Source organism: Ambystoma mexicanum, chromosome 6p (genome assembly GCF_040938575.1).
Source record: "Ambystoma mexicanum isolate Mex_15411 chromosome 6p, UKY_AmexF1_1, whole genome shotgun sequence".
NCBI classification, from domain to species: Eukaryota; Metazoa; Chordata; class Amphibia; order Caudata; family Ambystomatidae; genus Ambystoma; species Ambystoma mexicanum.
Genome location: NC_090935.1, coordinates 371540946 through 371565518, shown reverse-complemented (window position 1 = coordinate 371565518; position 24573 = coordinate 371540946). Strand labels below are relative to the sequence as shown.

At 47.7% G+C, this 24573-nt stretch overlaps 1 protein-coding gene across 1 annotated transcript in view; it reads left to right on the top strand.

The window, feature by feature from the left end:
* The window catches only part of NUP155 (nucleoporin 155), a 1628423-nt gene extending 1604897 nt beyond the window's left edge, over positions 1-23526 (top strand). Inside the window, exon 35 of the mRNA XM_069627148.1 lies at positions 22847-23526. Coding sequence (XP_069483249.1) covers positions 22847-22985 — 139 coding nt within the window. The 3' untranslated portion in view covers positions 22986-23526. The remainder of the gene's footprint in view (positions 1-22846) is intronic.
* Positions 23527-24573: the final 1047 nt, after the last annotated feature.

Here is a 24573-nt window from a genome sequence, read left to right as displayed (position 1 = left end):
CGGCAGTTCAAATAGAAAAGTTGTGTGGTTGCATGGAAGAGGCGGAGCAGAGGATTGGAACCACAGAAGATAATGTTGCCTCGCTGCAGCGCGAGGTTGCATCTCTCCAGCAGCTGGTAAAGAACATTGCGGCAAAGAAAGAAGATTTAGAGAGGTGATCGAGGAGGAATAATGTGCGGATAATTGGGGTTCCGGAATCGACCAACATAGATAATATGGAGAAGTTTGTCGAGAAACTCCTGCTGGACATCCTGGGTGGTCCGCCGCTATCTCCTATGTTCATGGTTGAACGGGCGCACCGCTCCCTGGCCCGGAACGCCCCATTATTGCAAGGATTTTCTGCTACCGGGATAGAGATGTTATCTTGAGAACTGCCAGGGAGAAGAAAGACTTAAAATGGGGAGGGTGCACTATACGTCTCTTCCCGGACTTTAGCCCGACAGTTCAAGACAAAAGGAAAACCTTTCAGGCGGTGAAAAGTATTTTGCGGAGCAAGGGTGTAATCTACTCTGATGTATCCAGCTAAGCTTCGGGTGCAGCACAATGGGGCTTCGGTCTTCTTCACGCTGCCAGAGGCAGCGGAGCAATTCGCCAGGAATCTTCTGGTGCGGGGGGGTCACTCCGGAGTCCCTCCTGAAATGGTGCTGGGATCTATGAAGGGGGGAGTGTTGATGGTTCTGGCAATATTAATGTTCCTTGTCACATGGGTTGATGTGGGCTGGGGTGACGTCAAGCCTATTGATACAGCCGTAGCCTTATGGAGCCCTGGGGCTGCCCTCAGTGGCCCCAGTCACTACAGCAACTGCGGTAGTTAGTTGGGGTTATTGTTTCTCCACTTTCGTTGATGTGGGGGTAGTGTGGCAGGGGATGGGTAAAACCCGGTTGGTTTTGGTTACAGGCGTGGGGGGAGTGGGTGGGGGAGGGGATGGGAGGGGAGTGTTGGGGTTCACAGTTTCCTGGACTTGGTGTTCTGGTTATTAAGGTTATGACTCGCATACGTTCTGTTACTGGTACTAATGGTGGTATATCCAGGTCCCTCAACACTGTTTTTTCAGGTGGTTTGTGGGGGTTGTGGGCTGGAATCCGGTGCTCCTCGTTTTTGTTTTTGATTTTTGGATGAGTGATGGGAAGGACAAGAAGCTGATAATAATGATGTGGAATGTGATGGGTTTCACGAACCAAAAGAAATCTCGCCTTATAGCTAATTACAGCAGGAAGCATAATGTCAACATTTTATGCCTTCAAGAAACACACGTGGCTAGTGATGCGCGCCTTCCCAGACTGGCAGGCTGGGGTGTGCATAGGTACTGCTCATCCTTTTCTCTAGAGGGGTAGCGATATATATATTCATGGGTCTCTGCAGTTCCGCTTGCACGAACAGATTAAAGACTGGGAGGGCCGGTTTATACTGTTGGCGGGAGAAATTGGAGGTGTAAAAATTTTAATTATTAATTTGTACGCCCCTAATGTTGACAGTCCTGATTTTTTTCACTAATGTGCGAGCCACATCCATAGGTTCCCGGGATATGAAGTGCTATGGACAGGTGATTTCAATTTAGCTCTTTCGCTAGATACGGATAGATCGGCTTCTCAACAGCAGGCGCTTCCTCAAGTGGCTAGGACATGGGCCGCAATATCTGCATATCATGATCTTCATGATCTATGGCGGGAGGAGCACCCAACGGCTAAGGAGTTACCTTTTTTTCCGGGTTTCATGGCAGCTCCTCCAGGATTGACTATATTATGGCCACTGCCACTGTTGCCAGGGGTGCGGAGGGAGTTAGAATACTTCTGCGTACTCTGTCGGATCATTCTCCTGTTCTGGTTCATGTCAATGGGGTTGCGGAACCCCTTTCCCCGCCTCGCTGGCGATTTCGAGCAGCGTGTCTGCAGGATGGGGCCTTTTTACGCTGGAATAGAACAAGATATCCAAACATATTTTCAGGCCAATGTGGGTTCGGGCCCCAGCCCTACCACAATTTGGGAGGCATTTAAAGTTTACATTAGAGGGTGCTGTATCTCCAGAGAAGGGGGGCATTAAAGGCTTTGAGAGGATCCATGAGGAGGCTGGAGGGAGTTAAGGAGTTAGAAAGGAAGCAGAGCAGTTCTGACGGCCTTAGAATACAAGATGAACTGAAGGCGCGCAGGGAAGAATATCAACAACTAGCAATGAAAGAAGAACATTATCTGGGAGACCCTATTATGGCATTAAGATATGGAGAGGAGGATCGGCCGAGTAGGACTCTAGCATGGGCTATCAGAAAGGAGAGGAAATCCTTCCCTATTTCTGAGATAGTGAGCGAGGAAGGGGAGACTATTAAAGACCTGCGCGGGATAAATAAGGAGTTCCACAACTATTATGGGAAGTTGTATAGCTCGCGTTATACAGGTGGGCGGGATAAGCTAGTGGGATATCTGGATGAGGTAGCACTGGGCTGGCTAGATAGGGAGCAGGACGGAGCGCTAAATGTTCCCATTACGGAGGAGGAGATCCGGGAGGTTATGAAATCACTTCCTAATAGCAAGGCGCCTGGCTCTGATGGCATAACTGCTGAGTTCTACAAAGCTTACATTGATTATGTGACCCCCCACGTGTTAGAAATGTATGAGGAAGCTATGTCCAGATGTTCCTTGCCTGAGTCAACAAGATCAGCGTTGGTGACTGTGCTCCCCAAGCCAGGGAAGGACCCCCAACTGGTGGCGTCTTATAGACCCCTGTCGTTAATAAATGTTGACAATAAAATACTAGCTAAGTTATTAGATAACCGGATACTCCCACACATGCAGGCTTTGGTGCTTCCGGTTCAGGCGGGTTTTATCCCAGGGCGATCCACCCAGTTTAACCGAAGGCGCTTATTTACGTTAATGCATAATGTCAACCCCGAGGTTCCAATTGCATTGGTGGCACTCGGCGCTGAAAAGGCGTTTGATTCTGTGGAATGGTCCTTTCTTTTTGAGGTTTTAAAACGCTCAGGATTCGGACTCATGTATTTAAATTGGGTAAATTTGCTTTATACTGCCCCGCGCGCAGCGGTGTACACAAGCGGAGTGACCTCAGAGTTTCTTCATCCCTCTAGGGGTACAAGGCAGGGGTGTCCGTTTTCCCCAATTTTATTTGCTTTAGCCATGGAACCTCTGGCCTGCCACATCCGGGAGATGCATTCCCACAGATGTATTTGTGTAAATGCGCACAGGGCAGTAATTTCGCTCTATGTGGACGATATCCTTTTGTATATTAAACACCCCAAACAGAATCTAGCTCCGTTAGTGTGGGAAGTTCTCCGGTTTGGGTAGCTGTCGGGCCTGAATATTAATTGGAATAAATCTGAAATGTTACCCCTGACCCCAGGGATACAGCAGACCGATGTGGGTAATGACTTCCGTTGGTGTCCGAGGGGTTTGCGGTATCTGGGCATCATGGTCTCTACCGAGGTTAAGACATTGTACAGGGATAACTATATTAAAGTACTTGAGGCTCTTCAGCATAAGGTGGAGGCTTGGATCCTCGTCCCCTTATCGCAGGCAGCACGACTGGCCTTGGGGAAGATTGTCATTCTACCTAAGCTATTATACGTCTTCAATAACGTTCCGGTTTGGCCGCCTTGCTCCTATTGGGCTCGGGTGAGGACTTTGTTGTCCAGATTGGTGTGGGCCGGCAAGCAGTCTCGCATTGCTTACGATTCGTTGACGATGGCTTATGAGCATGGGGGGCTAGAGGTGCCGGACATGCATTGGTATTTCCTGCCAGCAAAGCTGCAGTATATAGCAGGTTGGGACTCCCCGAACAAAACTCATCTGCATGAAATGGCGGCGAGAGCGGTCTCTTACCCGAACAATTTGATGGGGATGTTATGGGGCAATAGAGAGGTAATCCGAGGGGCGAGGTCCAGCCAGTGAATGTATCCTGTAAGGCTTGGGAGCGGGTATGTCAACTATCTAATGTAACACTACTCTTCCACCCCGACCGGTCAGTTTATAAGGTTGTAGGTATTCCTTTGACACATACAAAAGTTTTCCGGGAACACTTCCGCAACCTAGGGGTGCAAACCTTGGGAGATATGACATGCGAGGGAAGGTTTATAAATTGGGAAGAATTGCGCGAGGGAGGAGAGCACAATGCGGTGACCCTGTTCCTGTATTATAGAATTAGAGGGGTGTTAAAAAATAAATGGCCGGACTTCCCGAGGGCCCCCAACCCTAACTCAGCAGAACCTCATTGTCAAGCCCTCTCTGTCCAATAAATTGGTATCTACCATCTATAAAGAGATCCGGAGAGCGATGCCAGCAGGGAAGACGACTTTCAAAAGCACCTGGGCAAGCCCCTTGCGCTGTGATCTAACTGATGCCGAGTGGAAGCTTGGGACTGACTACTGTCTCCCAGTGCATTTAAAGTCACCATTGACTTTACTAGTCTTAAATTGGGAACAGAACCAGTACAAACCATCCTATTGTGGAAGTACTGGTAGGGGTAATTAGATTGCCCCTGGGTCTGTTTTTCGAAGGGGCACTGTGCAGTCCCCCCTCGTCGAGTTTCTGGCTGTTGGCAGTGGTTACCACGCGAAATATTCCTTAAGAGTATTTACTATGGGATTTTCCCATTCATTTTAAACGCACCACCTTTTGCTGCAATGTTAAAGATACCGCCGGGTTATGTATTTAATATTTATTCCCCGGTTGGGTCTTTTTGCCAGGACTCAGTTTTAAAATGGCGTTTGTGTTCGCCTCTGTAACTCCAATCCAAGTCGAGCCCCTTGTTCCACTTTTTGGCGGGCTTCTCCACAGAAGCCTCCAAAAGTGGTGCCACTCTGTCTGGGGTCAACAGGATGTGTGGGAGGGGGATTAGGTACCCTGGACTGATTTGCCTCGGCAGCTCAAGTCGCACTCTTGTGTGATTGGCCCAGTAGTAAGCCTCCCGGCTCACTGCTTAGCATGTTTGAGTGACAGCTAGGACTGATGAATGGGGGTTTTCTGCATAAAAGCAGGCCTTTGGGGACTGGAACTTCAGACGTCGCCACAGGACCAAAGAATCCGAAGTGGGAGAAGCTGAGCCGACCTGCAACGACGACACCACCGGTTGAGCCCTGCTGAACCGACTCACCACTTCTTCCAACAACAGAGGAGACCTTCATCCCGAAGAGACTTCTTCCCTTTACTGGTGGGGGTAACCAGTTTGCCCGCCTTTTCGCCTTCCCGGATCATCTCGTGGCCGCCTTGCCTGTGCAAAGCACCCCGGCAACCGGGATACCACGTTTTACCACTACCGCGAATAAAAGGGTAGTACCTTTTAACCGGAGAACTCCGCGGCTGGTTTCTTCCCTGGAAGTGCAACGACCTTCAGCTTTCCTCCACGTCGAGATCATCTCTTCCTCTGGACGACGCCGTGACTTGCACCCACTGCCAGGAACAACTGCCCCCGCTGGGGGATTCTCTCCACTTTCAAGGTACTGTGTCCGCCTGGCGTCCCTCGCAACGGTCTGTGTGGGGTGTCTCTTAAATCCTCAATGTACCACTTGGGTTGGCCCTAGGTTGGCTAACTGAACTTTTCTGAGCTGAACTAATTCCCTTTTGAACTCCCTGCAAGACTTTTCAAGCCGTTTAAACTGTGTGATCTTGGGCGCATTGGTGTTCTACTCTCTCCATGAGGGAGCCTGGCCTCTGAACTTTTTGCTCACAAGTAGACTTTGACTTCCCTGTCTTGCTGGGTGCTTCTAAAGTATTGTGTTGTGTGCTTTTCCTAATTTCTGCCTTTTCCCTCCCTTTATCTTAACTTATTGGAGTGCCATCTTTAGTTAAGCGCTCACCTCTGTCTAGAAATAAGTGATGTTAGAAATAAGTGATGTTAAGTAAGACTTGTCTGATAAGGAATAAGGGATGTATATATATTAATAGTGACTGTGTTTTTGAACTTGCTTACAATAGTAGTGCTGGAGTGTTTCTACGTGTGTCTTTTAAATAAATAATTATATACTTTGATACCAAAGCTTTGGTCAGTGTTTGCTTGTGCTACTGTATTTTGGTACCTATCTTGTATACTCTATATACTGTCTAACTCTTCTTGAGAGAAGTCTGACTGCTCAGCCACAGCTACCAGGTAAATCTGGGTGGTACAGACTGCTACCAATTGGGTTTACTGCCAACACCTGTAGTCCTAAGCCTTTTGCAGTGGTCCCTAAGGGAACTGGACAGGTTTCTGCCTAACAATGTCGTTCATGGACCCTAGACTATAGAACTATGGGCAACAAGAGACTTCTTGGGGTGTTTTAACCTATTGCTCTTTCTGGAAACATGTTTTGTGATGGCGGTAGGAGCGGGTGGGTGTGCGAGACGAGTGTTAGTGGGTGGGAAGCGGGTGGGAGGGGAGGGTAGTTGGGGGGGCCAGTTGGCTTGTGTTTTGTTTTAATGTGAAATTTAATAAAGAAAGATTTAAAAAAAATATTAGGTTCAGGTATCTGGTTCACAGGGTTGTTGACACCCTTGGGTTGAAGGCGTCAACCACACCTCTTCAGGGGTATGAGCTCACTGATATTTTGGACAAAGATCCCACAGTTCAGCATGACATACCATTCAGCCCAGCCATTACGGACCCTTTAGCCTCCTTATGGCAGCACCCTTATACCATCCCCCCTGTTAAAGCCAATTTTACAGAGAAGGTATAGGCTGGCAAGAGGAGACCCTTCTTTCCTTGCCGCACACCCTTCCCCTAAAGGGTTAAACAGGTTGCCTCTTTTTCCACCAGACCCGCAGCATCCACTACCAATCTGCCTACAGACAGAGAGGGAAAGAAATCTGACGCATTAGCCAGAAAGGTGTTCACCTCTGGCAGCATTGGGTTCAAAGCCACAAACATAGCCTGTGGATTCACCAAGTACTGCTCTGGCTTATGGAAGGTTGGGAAACATGATGCTGAATACGTCCCTGAGGGTGCCATGCAGGACTGACTTTTACAGCTGGTGGAGGATGGGAAAGAGGTAGCCAAGCAGTCATTGCAGATGTGCCTGGATGTAGCTGACTGCATTAGCAGAGCAATGGGTTTAGCAGTAGTGATGAGACGCCAAGCCTATCTAAAAACTTCTGACTACTCTCTCAATGTTCAGAACAGGCTGCTGGACATGCCCTTTGAAGGTGACATGCTTTTCAGTCAGAAAGTGGACGAATCTTTAAGAGAAATTTAAGGAATCCAAGTTGGCTGCTAAATCATTGGCCCTAGCGGCACAGCCGGCCAGACCTGTCTTCAGCTTCTCCTCCAGGGGCAGAGGCTGTAGATGTTTTGTACACTATGGCAGGAAGACGCAGTTACCGCAAGCCAGGCAAGGGCAGAGGGGCTTCTTGCGTCCCAGTAGGGGCAGCATGGCCTCTAGAGGCCAGCAAGCAGCAACAGAGGCATGGTCACCCGTGCCCTCTAAACCGCTTTGATCTTTCCCTCCCACGATGCACCAGTTGGTGGACGATTGGCAGGGCATTGGCCCCAGTGGCCGGAAATAACTTCTGATGCCTGGGCCCTTGATTCAGTGGAGTTATTGTCTGCCTTTTCTAAAGAGGCCTCCAGACAGACCTCCACTTCCCTCAATCCAACCAGGACATGAGCTCCAGGAAGAACTAAGAACCTTGCACAAGGGTGCCATGGAATAAGTACCTACATATCAGAGAGGTTCGCATTGGTATTCCCAGTATTTTCTGATGCCCAAAAAGTGAGGCGGTCTCCGCCCCATCCTGGACCTCAGGGCCTTGAACAAGTTCCTGAGGAAAGACAAATTCAGGATGGTAACGTTGAGAGATATTCTCTGTGCTCCCGAACCTCCGGACTAGATAGTGTCAATAGACGTACAGGACACTTATTTCCATGTACCGATACACTAATTGCACAGAAAGTTCTTAAGGTTCCTCACAGGAGACAAGCACTATCAGTTCAAAGGGCTTCCCTTTGGGTTAACCAACACGCCAAGGGTCTTCACCAAGCTCATGTCAGTAGTTGCGGCTCACCTCAGAAGATCTGGGGTCCACGTATTCCCATACCTGGACGACAGGTTGATCCGAGGGAAGTTTGCGGGGCAGTTTTTGTCTCATCTAGAGGACAACTGCCTTGTACTGCACAGGCTGGGTTTAACTTGAAGTCCCATTCGACACCAGTTCAGCACCTCCAGTTCATCGGAGCATTCCTGTACACCTGGGTAAGAAAGGCTTTTCCTCCCAAAGAGTGAGTCAGCAACATAGCCCAGATGGTGCAGTTGTTTCAGAACCACGCCACCCTTTCAGCAGCTTCCTTCCTCTGCCTCTTGGGTCTCATGGCCTCCTGTATTTTTCTAGTGCCATATGCAAGGCTGCCTATGAGATCTCACTAGTGGCTGCCGAGGGACCAGTGGTCCCAGTATCTGGGAGCGCACACAGATGACCTTTCAGTGTCTAGCCCAAGTAGTCTGCAAACTCGGCTGGTGGAACACGCTCAGCAATCTCTTGCTGGGGGAACCGTTCTGGCCTCCTTGGCCCCAGGCCTGAGTGGTCACGGATGCGTCCCTGAAGGGTTGGGCAGCTCACTGAAAGGGTTTGCAGGTGAGCGGCCTCTGGTCTCCATCAGAAGCCAGTCTGCGCAGAGGCAAATCAGCTGTGGTTCTGTTTAAGAGGGAACCAATTCTCAGTCTCAGCAGTTCATCTGGTGGTGGCAGAGAACACCTTGGCGGATGCTCTGAGCAGGCAGAGCATGGTCTCACATGAGTGGGTTACCACAGCAGTGGCTGTCCAACAGGAAGTGCAAGCAGTTATGCTCAAGGGAAGTCCCACCGAACAGTGCACTGGGGGACGCGTTTCTGGTGGACTGGATCTTCCTTCTCCACTATGCCCTCCCCACCATTGCCCCCCGCCCCCATTCCCATCATTCCTTGGGTGCTCAGGAGGTTGAAGAGATTCAGAGCGATCATGACCTCTATTGCCTCGGATTGGACGAGAAGAACATGGTACTCCGATCCTCCGGATCTGACCATCTGTCCACCTCTCCGGTTGCCTCAGTGTCTGGATCTCCTAACCCAGTCGGAGGGTCGAGTGCTTACTCCACCGACCCCGGATTCCCTCAACCTACAGTAGTGGCTCTTTAGAGGATTAGGTACAATGACTGGGACCTCTCAGAGGAGGTACTTCAGGTGTTGCTGGCTGCACGCAGACCTTCTACAAGATCTCTGTACACGTGGATAAGATTTGAGGCGTGGTGCAGGGAATGCGAGACTGACCCTATCTCTTGCCCCACCACCACAGTGATGGAGTTCCTCCTGTCACTGGCCTCTTCAGGCCTTCAGGTTGCCACAGTCAGTGGGTATTTGGCGGCCCTGTCTGTATTCAAGAGGTCTCCAGACCAAGGTTCCTTTTTTACTATTCCAGTCATGGGTCAGTTCCTGTAGTGCCTTCCCAACAAGTTTTCTGCCAACCCCATTTGTTGTCCCAGATTGGGATCTTAATCTGGTTTTGACCTAATTGATGGCGGCTTTGTTTGGGCCTATGCACTCATGTTATTTGCAGCTGTCATCCCTTAAGACAGCCCTTTTGGTCACAATCACCTCTGCCAGGAGGGTTAGCGAGCTGCAAGCCTTGTGCTGCAAACCTCCCTTTCTGAAGTTCTTTTGTGAGAAACTCAGACCAGGGTTCCTAAGGTGCCCTCTGCAACTCATCCTGAACAGGACTGCAAGACTTGTCCTTGGCTCCCAGTGGTTGCATGGGCTAAATTCAAGACCCCCTGCATTGTCCACAAGGCTTTCTGGGGACAAAATACCTTCAACTCTCCCTCCGTAAATACCTTCTGACTCCAGCTCTTCGCTCCTCCACCTCCCTCTGGGTTAGCCACTTCTCCAAGCAACGAGTTGGGGGTAGATCTTTCCTCTGCTGGTGCCTCCCTCTGAAACTTGAGGAGAACCATCTCTGGTTCCGGAAGCACTTCGACCTTCCTCTTTGCTTCTGCCTTCGCCCTTCTTTTCCCATGCTGAACTGTCTGCTTTGGTTCCGTGCACCTGGCTACCCTCTGATTTTGGGTCCGGGTCCCTGCCCACCCAGACACACACCCGCACTGCCTCCTGGCAACTCCCTGCACCTGAGTCTGTATCTGTAACCCTACAGTCCCCTTAACTGCACTTATCAGGCACCCCCTGTCTGCATCTTCAACCTTGCACTTGCTACCTTGCTGGCTGTACTAGCAGCTGTTTTTATCCCTTGCTCGGCCCTTTCCACCTCTCCCCTCTTCCTTGCACCTTTACCCCCTTCCCTCTCCCCTGCCTTTGCGCGTTCTCATTGTCACTAGTAAGATCATTGTTTTGTCCTCCCTTGTTCCCCTCCCTTGCCTCGTTGCACTTTGAAACACATGTATGAGTGCGATACAAATAAACTATCATATCATTATCATATTAGGTGGTTTCAGAGTTTCATCTGTCCCAGTCTATTGATTTACCTGTCTTTTACCCTCCTCCACATCCCTCAAAAGAGGAAGAGTGGTTCCACTGCCTTGACCCCAAGAGAGTGTTCAGTTTCTATGTTGCTCGCACATCTGAGTTTGGGAAATCGGACCAGTTGTTTGTGTCCCATTCCTTGTCTAGAAAAGGCCTTGCCATCACTAAACAAACCCTGTGACATTGGATTATTTGTGCATATCCGAGTGTTACCAATCGGCAGGCAAGGAGCTTCCAGCGGGCATCAGGGCCCACTCAACCAGAGGGGGCGGGGGTGGTGTTCCTGTTAGGGATATATGTGGAACAGCCACTTGGTCATCCTTGCATACATTCACTAAGCACTATGTCTTGGATGTGGCACAGGGAGCTGATGCAAGGTTTGTAAGGGCGGTTCTACAGAATCTACTTATTTTAATCTTTCTGCCCTCTGTTATTCTAACGGGTTTTATTATATAGCGCTAGCACGCCACTAACGCGCTCACAAGACATACAAACAAGGAACCTCGAGAGAGTAAAGTCAGTGTGGTGAGATGCATCTTCCTAATCTCCTCCCCCGTCAAAGAGGTAGGTCTTCAGTGCTTTCTTAAACTGTGCCACTGAAGGGAGCTTCCTGAGAGACTGTGGTAGGGCATTCCAAATCCTTGAGGCCAAAGAGTTGAAACTGGCACCTCCAAACCTTACCAATAGAAAGCAGGGCTCAATTAGCAAGGCTTCTTTGTTTGATCTCAGCGTGCGTCGGAAAGGCAGTCTTAATCTGAGAGCTTAGTGCTTTGAACTGAGTTCTCTCACGAACAGCGACCCAAAGCAGCTCCCTGCGTGCAAGTGTTAAGTGGTCTCTGCGATTCATAGCACGTATGGCTCTGACTGCACCATCCTGTATAGTCTGGAGTATATTTATATTGGCTTGTGAGGTTGCAACCAGCAGCCCGTTACAGTAGTCAAGCCTTGTATTGTTGGTGGCTGCCTCAATTAGAGCTCTTTTTCCCTCTGACAAATATGGGCAGATCTGCCAGAGAAGCTTAGTCATGAAGACACAGGTCGAAGTTCGATGTGAGGCACGTTTTTAAAATTCAAATTAGAATCAAAAATATCCCCAGGGTTTTCAAATGGTCGGAGACCGGTATCTTGGTGCCTTCAATCAGGAAGGCTTTATATTAGTTATCTGTTTTTTTTTCACTTCACATATATTGCCAAGATCAAGATTTCAGTCTTGCTATCGTTCAATGCAAGAGAGTTTTCCACAATAATTTTTTGATGGCAGCAAAGATCCCCCTTACTGTTAAATCTTCATCGTTGGGTCCAGAGAGTTCCAGGACAATCTGTGTGTCGTGCGCATAATTTGCGAACCTGACACCCATGCTGTCCAGGAGATCAAACAGTGACTTAGAGTATATATTATACAGTAGTGGTGAGAGGCATGAGGCCTGAGGGACACCACAACTGAGTTGGACTTGATGTGATTGAAAGTTCTCCCTCGTAACACTAGCCCTCCTTGGTCCCAGAAAGGACCTAAACCGGTTCACAGCCAATCCAGAGCAGTTTCCCACCTTAGCTAGCCTATCTGCCATAATATCACTATACACCAAGTCAAAGGCGGTGGACAGTTCAAGCAGCAACAGCATGGCCAGCCCGCCCTCATCTGATATACGGCACTCAGGATTTAACATCACCAATGCTGTTTCAGTGCTGTGTTTTTTCCTGAAACCCGATTGGCCTTTAGCCAAGATTTCCCTCTGTTCTACAAAGGTGTCATACTAAGTACATGCAACCTTGTCTATGACATTCACCAAGTATTGTACATTAGTAATGGTCTATAGTTAGCTGGGTCATTTAGATCTAGGTTCTCCATATTTAACTAGGGGGAGATCCAGGCCTCTTTGATGCAGTCGGGAACAAGTTCTTCCTTGAAGGATCGATTAATAAATGTTACCACTGATGGGCCATTAGAGGGGGTATTCCTTGAAATATGAGGCAGGAAAAATGTCTGTTACATTACGTGGGTTTCATTTTAGTGACGATATCTGAGACTTCACCCACTGTTACGGTGTGAAAGGAAAATGTATTGACAGTTATGTCTGTTTCAATGTTAGAAGCTTTACGGTTTGGTGTGTTGTTGTCAGCTGAGATACGAGGCAGATGTTGGCTGGTTTTCTTGGTGAACCCGTCATGCATTTTCTGGCACTATGCCCTTGAGTTTGTTCAATCTAATGAGCAACTCCCTAGAGCTAGATTTTTCTCCCATAATCTAGCTTGTCTTTTTTAGCTTTGAGAATAAGTAGCTCTTAGCTTCTTCCTTGTATGTCTTGAGTGAAGAGTCTGTGGGATTTTCCTCCTGCTTCACTCTTCTATTTGCTTGAGCATTCTGACTGCTATAACTTCCGGGGAGAACGATTGATTTTTGATGTGTTTAGATTAAGAGTAAGCCTAATTGATGCAATTTTTTCAAAGGCCTTATTGAAAGGGATACGAAATTGAGCTCTTTATTGTTCAAGAGGCCCTGACTCATCCAGGGAGGCTAGCTGTGGGCAGACAATCAAGTCAAATCCCTCCTGGGAGATCTTACTAGCGCTTTGCAAGGATTGCACGTGCATTTTTCCTTGAAGTCTTAGGGGTTTTAATGTTAGACTGTATAGTACGGTGTTCTGACCAGCAGCAAGTTTGAATATCTAGAGTGGAGATAACCGGTTTCTGGTTAATATCCAGTCTAGAATATTGCCCCCTTGGTGTGCAGGTATAGTTACGTGTTGAATTAAACCGATGCTCTTAAGCAGTTTTAACAGAGTGGAGGCCTCATAATCCGAAGGGTTAAATGCCCAGAAGTTAAAATCCCCAAGGACTAACAATGGTGCTAGAGTTTTAGTGTGGGACCCTATGAACGCAAATAGCTACTTTTCGAAGAGAGGAGTGACAATGGGAGGCCGATAAAGAATAAGGATGCAAAGTTTTGACATAGGATTCATAGTAAGTTTGAACAGCATAGCTTCACAGGCCTCAAATGTAGGGGAACTAGAAAGAAAGATGTTGAGGTATTCCCTGATAATTATGGCCATCCCCATCCCCTTTGTACCACTCTATCTATATTCAGAGGCTTGTATCCTCGGGGTGTAGCTAGTTGAACAATGTGCAAGTTGGTTTCCTGTATCCAGGTTTAAGAGATTTGACTGCTTGTGGAGTCTATCAAGATGAGGAATCTGTGGGAGAAAAGCAATCCATTGAAGGAGAAATGACTCGCCGTAATGATTTTTTTATGGATTCTTCTCCCACAGATTCCTCTACGACCCTCCCATGCATCCCTGCTCAGAAAGTTCTGTGGGTTGTCGCTTCTGTCCAAACGAGAGGGCATCTGGTGATGGTTCTTAGATGACCACTTCTCTCATTCTTTGAAAAAAATATTTACATTGTTTCTATCTTTCTTGTTGGGGGATCCTTGAAACACTTGTGTATAGGCACATTATAAATGCCATATTATATCCCCCTGTTGGAATGTATCCATGTTAAAGTTTTAACGGCTGATGAGCCTCCTCCTTTGGTTTTTCCTTCTGCAGGGTTCAAACGCGAGGGGGAACTGAAAGATGGGGCATAATTACGTGCTATATGTATATATACAATGCCTGTTGTCACTTCCGGTGCCGATGATCGAGAGCCGGACAAGACGGATCGACGGCCAAGTCTAGGTCAACTAACTCCCCCTGTCGAAAAGTTTCTGAACAGCAGAACTGGATGATGGATTTCTATCAAGTTGAGGAATCTGCAGCAGAAGAATCTGTAGAAAGATCATTATGGTGAGTAATTACTCCTTTTGAAGGGTGCCGTGAAAGTGGTACCTCCAGAGCAGAGAGGGTCGGGTTGGTGCTCCTTTGGGTGGGCCTCCGTTCTGAGGTTCTTGACCAAGCTCATGGCGTTAGTCGCAACTCACCTGAGGAGATCTCGCGCCCATGTATTCCCGTACCTGGACTACTGGTTGATCCGAGGAATGTCGATGGAACAGTTTTCGTCCCATCTGGAGGGTTCCTGCTCGCTACTACACAGGCTGGGCTTCTCCCTTAACTTGCAGAAATGCCACACGACACCAGCACAAATGCTCAAGTTTATCAGAGCAGTCCTAGACACTCGGGTGGGGAAGGCTTTTCCTCCTGTGGAGAGTCGTCTGCATCGGACAGATGAACCACACCACCTTACCAGCGGCTTCCTTCCTCTTACCTCTTAGGTCTCATGGCCTCCTGCATTTTTCTAGGGCCAGACTGCAGATGCAGTTCCTGCAGTGGTTCCTGCAGGGTCGGTGGTCCCAGTACTTTGGCACTTTCAGGGATGTTCTCATGGTGTCTAGGTTGGTGATCGACCTCTATTGGTGGGCCAGCAGCAGCAACATATTGGCGAGACAACCCTTGTGGCCCCAGGCCAGGGTGGTCACGGATGCGTCCTTGAAGGGTTGGGGCGCTCACTGCGATGACTTGCAGGCAGGCGAGCAGCCTTTGGTCAGCAGTGGAGGCCAGGTGGCACATAGACTGGAGTTGCGAGCCATCAGGTTCGTCCTGAAGGCATTTGCACCCTCTCTGAAGGGGAAGCATGTACTGGTTTTGACAGACAATATGGTGGCCATGCACTACCTGAACAAATAGGGTGGCATGCGCTCCCTCCCCCTTTGCAGAGAGGCGATGCAGCTGTGGTTCTGGTTTCTGGAGAACCGGATCTCGGTCTCTGCAGTTCATCTAGCAGGGACAGAGAACGGCTTGGCGGATGCTCTGAGAAGGCAGAGCACAGTCTCTCACGAGTGGGAAGTGTACCAGGAAGTCCTGGAGGAGGTCTTCTCTCGTTGGGTTACCCTAGCAGTGGATCTGTTTGCCACGAAGTCCAACAGGAAGTGAGGCAGTTTTGTGTGAGGGAATTCCCAATGAACGGTGCACTGGGGGACGCGTTCCACACCTCTCTCCCTGATTCCGATCATTCCATGGGTTCTCAAATGGTTGAAGAGGTTTCGAGCAACCATTATCTTAATCGCTCCTGACTGGGCAAGGAGAACGTGGTACTCCGATCTGTCCATATGTCCACCTCACTGTTGGCTCGGCGACCGGATATCCTTACTCAGTCACGTGGTCCGGTACACCATCAGACCCTAGAGTCCCTCAACCTACATGCGTGGCTCTTAAGGGGATGAGGTATGATGACTGGGACCTCTCAGAGGAGGTACTTGAGGTGGTGTTAGCTGCACGCAGACCGTGTATGAGATCTCTGCACGCATTCAGATGGATGATTTGAGGCGTGGTGCAAGGAATCGAGATCGACCCACCCCATCTCTTGCCCCACCACTACAGTTTTGGAGTTCTTTCTGTCACTGGCCTCATCAGGCCTTCAGGTTACCAAAGTCAAAGGATATTTGGCAGCCACGTCTGTGTTCAAAAGGTCCCCGGATCAAAGTTCTTTCTTTACGATCCCAGTTATGACCCTTCCTGAAGGTCCTTGTAAATGAGGTTCCGCCATCTCCTTTTGTTGTCCCAGATTGGGATCTTAATCTGGTTCTGACATTCTTGATGGCCGCTCAGTTTGAGCCCATGCATTCCTGTTCCTTGAGACGTCTTTGAAAACAGCCTTTTTGGTTGCAATCACATCACCCAGGAGGGTTAGTGAGTTGCAGGCATTGTGCTGCAAGCCTCCATTCCTGTGTCTTTTTGGGGAAAAGGTTTCCCTTAATGTCAGACCTGGCTTTCTCCCGAAAGTGTTTTTTTTGTTTGTTTGTTTTTATTTAATCCGTTTTTATTTGCTTTTTTGCATGTAAAACAATACACAATAACACCAACTAGGGGCAAAGTGCCCCTTGCCTACCTACCCCCTCCACACAACCTCTTCCATTGCTTTTACACGTCCTTAACCTGCACACTATTACGGCAGCCTCAGTGCAGGGCTTAGCACCATCGTCAATAGAATGTGAATTATATGAGCGTAGTCCGAAACGTTTCTGCTCCCTGTGGGACCTTGATGGATCAGCCCTTACCAGTGGGTGGTCACAATGATGCCATCTGAAGGGGACAGCTATTAGGCATTGCCAATTAGGATCCTATGCACTGGTGTCGGTTCCGGGCTCCACATCTCTGGCCATAAAGCTCCTGAAAGTAGTCCCTGGGTTTGCTGCTATGTGGAAGTGTCATGTTGTACTGTTTCACTCTGTTCACAGCTCGGCATAAGATTGAGCCAGTGTTGAAATGTGGGTGCCCTGTTGGATCCCCATGTTCGTGCCACAAGCTATCTGGCAACCACAGATGCCATGCAGATAATGCGGTTCTCACTGCGGGTGCCGGTCTCGATTAGGGCCAGCAGCCAGACTTCAGGGTTAAGTGGAATGCAGGTATCTGTCATAGTCAATATTGCTTCAGCTATTTTTGACCACAGAGACTGAACTCGAGGGCAGAGCCATGCAACATAAGTCTGCAGTCGTCTGGTGGCATCTCTTACAGCTCGGGGGCCTAAGTGGGAAAAGCTTGTGCAGGGTGAGTGGGGAGTAGTATATCTGATGGAGGAATTTGAATGAATCAAGCAAAATATGTTATTGATGGATATGGATCTGGTCTGGGCGTGTATAATGTTCCACTGGTCATCCGATAGTGTGACCCAAGTTGAGCTCCCATTTACCTCTGTGGGTTTGCTCATGGGGGGTCTGATTGATCGTGCTAAGCCATATAGGGTCGAGACCAGCTTCTTGGTGGATATTGGGTAGGTGATGTATACCATTAATGTGGACGTGGCAGGCGCATTTGGAAAGTCTCGCCATTTGGCCCGTAATACCTCCTGAAGCTGGAAATACAATAATTGCGTGATGGGGGTCCAATCTCCCCCTAGCTTTAAGGTTGTCCCAGTCTATGAATTTTCCATCAGGGGCGATATCTCCTATTGTGTTGATCTGTAGGTTTGTGAAGTGTTGTAGGAAGATGGCTTCCTGTGTAACTGATATGCTCCGTATGTGATATATGGCCATGGTGGGAGAGTACCATTGTCCCAGATCGGCCCATTTCGCCATACGGTCCCACGCTCTGAGGGTGATATCTAGAGGCTGTACTTCTGACATTGTGTATCTTTCCCACGAGGCCCATAGTAGCCCTCTGAGATTATCTGTCTGGGTAAGTGCTTTCTCGAGTCGTGTGAGAGGCAGTTCGCCAGTGGGGGACCACCACCAGGCAGAATATTGCACCTGGGTGATCAGGTAGTATAAGAAAAGGTCGGGGACATCCAGACCTCCCTGAGAATACGGGTGACATAGCGTATCTAACAAGATGCGGGCTTGCTTCCTTGCCCATATCAATTTAATCATCAAGCTCTTTAGTCGGTTCCAGAAGCCTCTGGTAGGCCAGATCGGGATGTTATTAAAGATATAGAGTAATTTCGGCAGGATCACCATCTTGGAGAGTGAGATCCGGGCTGATTGAGAGATGGGAAGGAGCACCCATGTGTCTACCCTATGTTCCAAGCTAGGTAATTCTCCTCATATAGCTTAGTCGGCGCTGTGGACACCGAAAGTGGTTTTTGAGTTCCACCTTTCTCAGTCCATAGATTTACCGGTCTTCTACCCTCCCCCAAATCCCTCTGAGGAGGAGAGGCTCCACTGTTTAGATCCCAAAAGAACCTTGCGCTTTAACATCGCTAGGACGTCGGAGTTCCAAAAATCTGACCCGCTGTAACTTAAGCAGACTATCTCATTGGATTAATCTTTGCATCACAGAATGCTACCAATCTGCAGGCAGGGTGCTTCCTTCCGGCATCAGGGCGCACTGGACGAGCAGGGTCTCGGCTTCTACAGCCTTGCATGCAGGAGTTCCCATTTGAGACTTCTGTCGTGCGGCCACATGGTCATCCTTGTACATGTTTACCAGGCACAATTGTCTGGATGTTGACCGCAGAGCTGATGCACATTTTGGTATGGCTGTTCTGCGAAATCTGCTACTGTAGCACTTTCTGACTGCCTCCCTCATCCTAACTGCTTGGGTAGTCTATCAGACGAGGAATCTGCAGGAAAAAAAGCAATACATTGAAGGAGAAATTACTTGACGTAATATCCTTTCTATGGATTCTTCTCCCGCAAATTCCTCATCGCCCCTCCCATCCATCCCTGCTCAGAAAGTTCTTGCAACTTGGCGCATCGGTCTAGCGAGGGGACACCTGGTGATGACTCTGATGTTATCGCTTATATCTGTCTAGTCGCTTTAAAAAAATAATAATCTCTCCATTTTCTAATTCTGCAGGGTGTACCCGTTGGGATGTTTGCCATTTTACAGGCTGGTGAGTGGTGAGCCTTGCTTCTCATCGTTTCCCTCTGCAGCGTTCAAGTACGGGGAAAGGGGAGGAACTGAGGTATGGGGCAAAGTGACGTGGTTTATATATGACGCCTGACGTCCTGTCCGGAGCGGACGATCGAGCACCGAGCAAGGTGGATCGACAGCAGAGTCAAGGTCCACTATGCACCCTGACAAAAATGTTTCCAAGCAGCAGAGCTGGATGAGGATATCTGTCATATAAGGAATCTGCAGGAGAAGAATCCTTAGAAAGAACATTACAGTAAGTCATTTCTACTACTTGAACCTCTGAGTGGATTCCTATTGAGAAGCAGCATGACTCCAGATTGGTCTGATTTTAATTCCATTCGTTTTGTGGGAAACGAGCATCTGGTGGTGCACCATTAGTCTGCAGAGCGCAAACAGAGCTGTTATCATGCAGTGCATGGCAAATGTCTGCAATGTGGGGAAGTTTCCACAGAGCGTGCATCAAATGTGGGAAGTTACCTGTGCAAGACTTGTGGATCCAGACATTAGATGCCAAGCACTTTTGTATCAACGTTTATATTAAAGTGTTTGCATGATTTGATGTCTGTAGGCTATTCATGCTACTTGAGGCACTGTAAGACTCCTGCTCGAGAACACCCATTGTGTATAAAAAATGCATAAAAACAAAGCACCAGCCGCCAAGGTTCCCCCCATATTTATCTAATAGACTCTTCTTTTTATTCAGCATTGGGTCTTTCATGGATTCACATGAACTTGAATATTCCCTGTCGTCAGGCTGGGAATCCTCGGTAACATTAAAGAAGTTTACCTTGAAATTTCTAAACTGCTTGTCACTTTAGTTCTCTATTAATAATTCTGGGTTGTACTGCCCACAGCCAATTAGACAGGTCCCCTTAGCTCCTCCCCTGGTGGCCATCTTCAGATTTGTTACCACACGTCAAGTTTTGGGAGTCCTTGAGAATTTTCTCTTCTAGCAATTGAAACATTTTTGGTCTATTTCTTCTACTTTTTTCCATCTAATCTTCCAGTTTGGTGCTGCTACACTTCTCAACCACAGTGGTGAAATTTCGGCCTATTCCATTGCTTCCGGAGTTCCAATCATCCGTCTGAGGGCTGCAGGAGTCCGTGGAGATGACAGACACGAGAAAGATAAACCTATTTATGGTATGCTCGACATGGAACCTGAAGAACGTTATTAATATGTAAAGGCGATCATTACACCATGTAATGGTGTGTACCCCACAGTATTGGTACCTTCAGTCCTGAAAAAATAGACCTGGTACTTGTTGTTTCTGTTATAAAAAAGTTTTCTTAGTTTTTAATCATTAATTCACAAGCATAAACACTTATAACAGTGTTTGGTATGAGTCAAACCCAACCTCACACAGCATGGTTTTAAAAAATACAAATCACAAAATACACATCCATATACAACAATAAAAAGAATTACAGAAAACCACAATAAATGGATTTAACAATTTTCCAAACCCTGAGTATAATGACTCGGGTATAAACAGCTCCTGAAGAACGTTTGCATCAAAGTTAATCGGGAGCAGCGTCTTTACTGTCTTTACCTGGACCACTATTTGACCTGCTGAGCCATCTGTCAGTCATTCTCATCCAAGACCCGGAAGGAGTAGAAGAAGTAGCGGTCCCATGAAGAATCTTTCCGGGGGGGATTTGCCTCACGCCATCCTTCTGCTAAGCTCTCCAATGGTGGAGTCATCTCAACCTCACTCAGGGAGTCCCCCTTTGCCTTCCGGCGCATCAAGTCACAGTGACTACGGATGCCTCCCTGGAGGGGTGGGGAGCTTGCATGGGAGAATTTCATGCCAGAGTGCGGAGGTTACCCAAACAGGAAGGACCTGCACATCAATGTCCTCGAGTTAAGGGCGGTGTTCTGGTCCCTGAAATCTTTCAGACCACAGCTCCAGTACAAGGTAGTTCATACCTTCACAGACGCCACCACTGTGTTCCATATCTGCAAACAGGGTGGGACCTGCTCTCCAATTCTGTCTGCAGATGTCCAGACGCTGTGGAAATGGGCGCTGGCACACAGAATGTTTGTAATTCCCTTCTGTCTGCTTGGGATTCACAATATGATAGCGGATTCGCTCAGCAGAGAACTTGGACCCTGCCACGAATGGGAACTTCACCAGAGCCAAGTTCTCCATCTCTTCCCCAAGTAGGGGCGTCTGGAGATCGACTTGTTCGCTAAAGTGACCAACAGGTAATGCACCAAGTTTGCAATCCGGTTTCACCAAGAAGGGAGGTTGTGTGATGCGTTGTCGGTCTAATGGGAAGGGCTGTTCCTTTACTCTTTCCCTGCTATACCTCTCCTATCTCAAGTTCTCAGTATACTCCTACAGAGCCGCTGTACAATGATCCTGGTGGCCCCAGCAAATTTGTACTCACACCTGCCTAACCTGTCGGTTGCTCCATTCATTAGATTGCCTCCGCTTCCCGGTCTGCTCTTCAGAGACGGTGGGTAAGTGCTAGACCACGCTCCTGCAGCCTTAGAGTTTGGAAGTTTGCCTCCGGAAAGCAAAAGAATCATAGCCAGGGCAAGAGCAGTATCTATGTTGTCCTGCTACAAAAGCAAGTAGAAGCTCTTTACCAGGTGGTGTCCAACGCCGCAACTGGATCCATTATAGGTTCAGCCTGCGCAAGTTTTGCCATACCTCCTGTTTTTAGCAAAAGCTTGTTTGGCACAGTTGGTGTATTTAACTGCCATTTCACACTACACGCATAAATCAGGTCAGCCTTTGCTGTGGTCATATAGATTGGTCAAGGAATTCCTCAAGGGACTGCTTTGTTCGTTTCCCCCTGTTCATGCCCCTGCTCCAGCTTGGAAACTCAATATGGTCTTTTGAAAGCTTGTGGGCCTTCCTTTTGAGCCTCTATACAGAGCATCCTTAAAATTTATTTCCTAGAAGACAGCATTCCTAGTTGCCATTAAATCAGCCAGACAGGTGGTCAAACTACAAGCCCTTTTCTGCAAACTGCCTTTCACCGTACAGACCCTGCCTTCATGCCTAAGGTCCCATAGGCATTCCACCTTAATGAACCGTTGATCCTGCTGGTGTTCTTTGGCTCTCCTTGGTGTCTGGTGGAGCGATCCTTACACTCTGAAGATGTCGTCCAAGCCCTAAGGTTCTATGTGCCTTGCAAAAATGAGTTCTGTAAGTGGTCACAACTGTTTGTTGCCTTGAGACCAGTCAGCAAGGGTAACGCCCTTTAAAGTATTCCATTGCGAGGTGACTGTCGCTGTGCTTTTCCCACTGCCATCATCTGGCCAACAGGCCCCTTCCAGGAAGACCAAGAGCACACTCCACGAGAGCCGTGGTTTCTACTACGGCATTCGTGTCCAGTGTTCCCCAGCTCGACATCTGCATGGCAGCCACGTGGAGGCCTATCCATACCTTCACATGGCTCTAATGCGTTTATAGGGATTCCAGCGAGGAGTCTCGAGTAGGCCAGGCAGTGCTTTGCAAACTGTTCGCTGGAGGTGAGTGTTTTGGAGGTGAGTTGTTTGCTTCTGTTCATCTGTGCTTATGCCCCTTTTGGTTATATATATATGTACTGCTGTATAATCTTATTCAAGAGCATGTGAATCCATGACAGATAAAATGCTGCAGAAGGAATAAGTTGCTTACCTGTAACTCCTGTTCTCCAGCATTGTATCTTTCATGGACTCACAAGTGACCCTCCCTCCTACCTCCTCTTGGCTCATACTGCCACATTACGTGCGCTGCCAAATATGAAGATGGCCATCAAGGGAATGTGCTGTGGGAACCTGTCTAACTGGCTGGGGGCAGTATGACCCAGAATAATAGAGCACTAAAGTGACGAGCAGTTTAGAAATGTCATGTTATCAAGGAAGTCATGTTACTAGCCTGACGATGGAAAATATTCAAGAGCTTGTGAATCCATGAAAGATACCAATGCTGGAGAAAAGGAGTTACAGGTCAACAACGTATTCCTTCTTTATGTTTTTGTTAATTAAAAATGTTGGAAACCTGAATGTATGTGTATGGCAACATTTGCAATAACTGTGATTGTCGCTGCCATTTCTTTTAATAAACAAAGACATTTCTATTTAAAATACAAATTGGTGGATGTTTCTAAATTGAAACTGAAATTGTCTTTTGTCCACAGGAGGCGATTCACCACAGTTTGCTTGGATGCGCTCTGTTTTTATCTTGTGGAGCTTCAGTCTATGAATCCAACACTAGCTTTGGATAATACCATTGGAAACTTCAAGTCACTTCAAGCAAAGTTGGAGCGATTAAGCTAATACATGGCCGGGACTGTCCGTTTCGCGACTATGGACTATCATATATACATATTCTGGTGCCTGTTTGGGAGTCCGGAGGAAAAAGCATTCTGGAACAACACATTTGCAAGAAATTACTAGCTATTTGTTTTTTTCCGTTCTCTTTTGCTGCTGCAGGCATCTGCACATTAACAAATTTGTCTGCCAAATCATGTCGTGGCACTAACAGTGAACTTTTCCATTCTCAGCGCAGGTTTGTTATTACTGCTGAAGCTTGCTATAGAGGTATAATTTAAATTGTGCTTCGTATCAATTGAAGGCACGTGATTAGTGTGTCTTCAGCAGGAAAACCGAGACTGTTGGAAAAACTTGCTTGTTAATGTTGCGTACGCTAGCATTTTTGCTACCCCTCAATCTAACTTGTCACCCAATGTGACGGTTAGATGTTGGTTCTGTAAATTCTTTTTTTACACCTTGCAACAGCAGGTGAAATTTTGTATATTGAAAGGATCAAAGAAATAAAATAGTTTAACCAACATTGATTTGGTTAATACAAAAGTGACCTAATTAGTATTGATTTTGTGTGTTCTTGTATTACTTCTATGTCATGTTCATTTGCCTTTCCTGCAAAGTTGTTAACCTGTCACATATTAACATGTTATTATCATTCATCTGTTGGGCCGCACGCTACTTATAAAGTGATTTTAGATCCTATAAACACTGAATCAAATTCAATTAATAGTATGAGTGCAAACACTTAAGGGCCTTCAGCTACAACCCCATACGTAAGAGTAACTAATATGTTGCATAAACGTTCACACCTCAATTTCCAAGCTTAACTTCTGGAGATTATGCAAATCCTCAATAGTCAATAAGGTGAGGTTTAAAGAATATTTGTTTAATTTCCGATACCATTTCCTGATGAACGTCGGACTATCTTTAGACAAGGTTGGTGATTACAAGACCCTTAGTCCTCTGGGAATTCTTTCAGCCTTATAATATTGTCCCAGGGTGGCAGCATGTACATTTTGGCCAATTTCTTTCTGAATTAGATATTTTAATGTTCGACCACTTGATCTAGTTTATCTTGTATGGAATATTCAAATGGATTGTGTCCTCCAAGGCATTCCACATCTTTGACATGTAATGTCGACAGCTGTGCACTTCGGAAACTTTTTCGGCAGAGGGCGTCCTGCGTCGGGTCCATGTCCCTCGAGGGCCTCCGTCGAGGACGAGGTCACAGGGTGTTATAAATAGGACACGCAGCGCCTCAGTTATGTTTTTTCCGCGAACGTGTTAACTTCGTGAGACTCGGCGCCTCGTGTGTTTTCTTCATTGAAGATGTCTTTCTCTTCGACTCCGCGGTCCGGTTTCAAGACCTGCCGGGACTGCAAGTCCAAGATGCCGCTTACTGACCCCCACCACATTTGTTTGTGGTGCCTCGGCAAGTCGCACGACACCCACGACTGCTCAAAAGGCCTGTCGCTGACTGCAAAGGTCTTGCGGGAGTGGATGGGGAAGCTACAGGTGGGTAGGGGCTCGAAGCCTGTTGAGTCCCGGACTTACAAGTCCAAGGGGGTTTCTACCGATGACGCCAGGGTGACTCTCC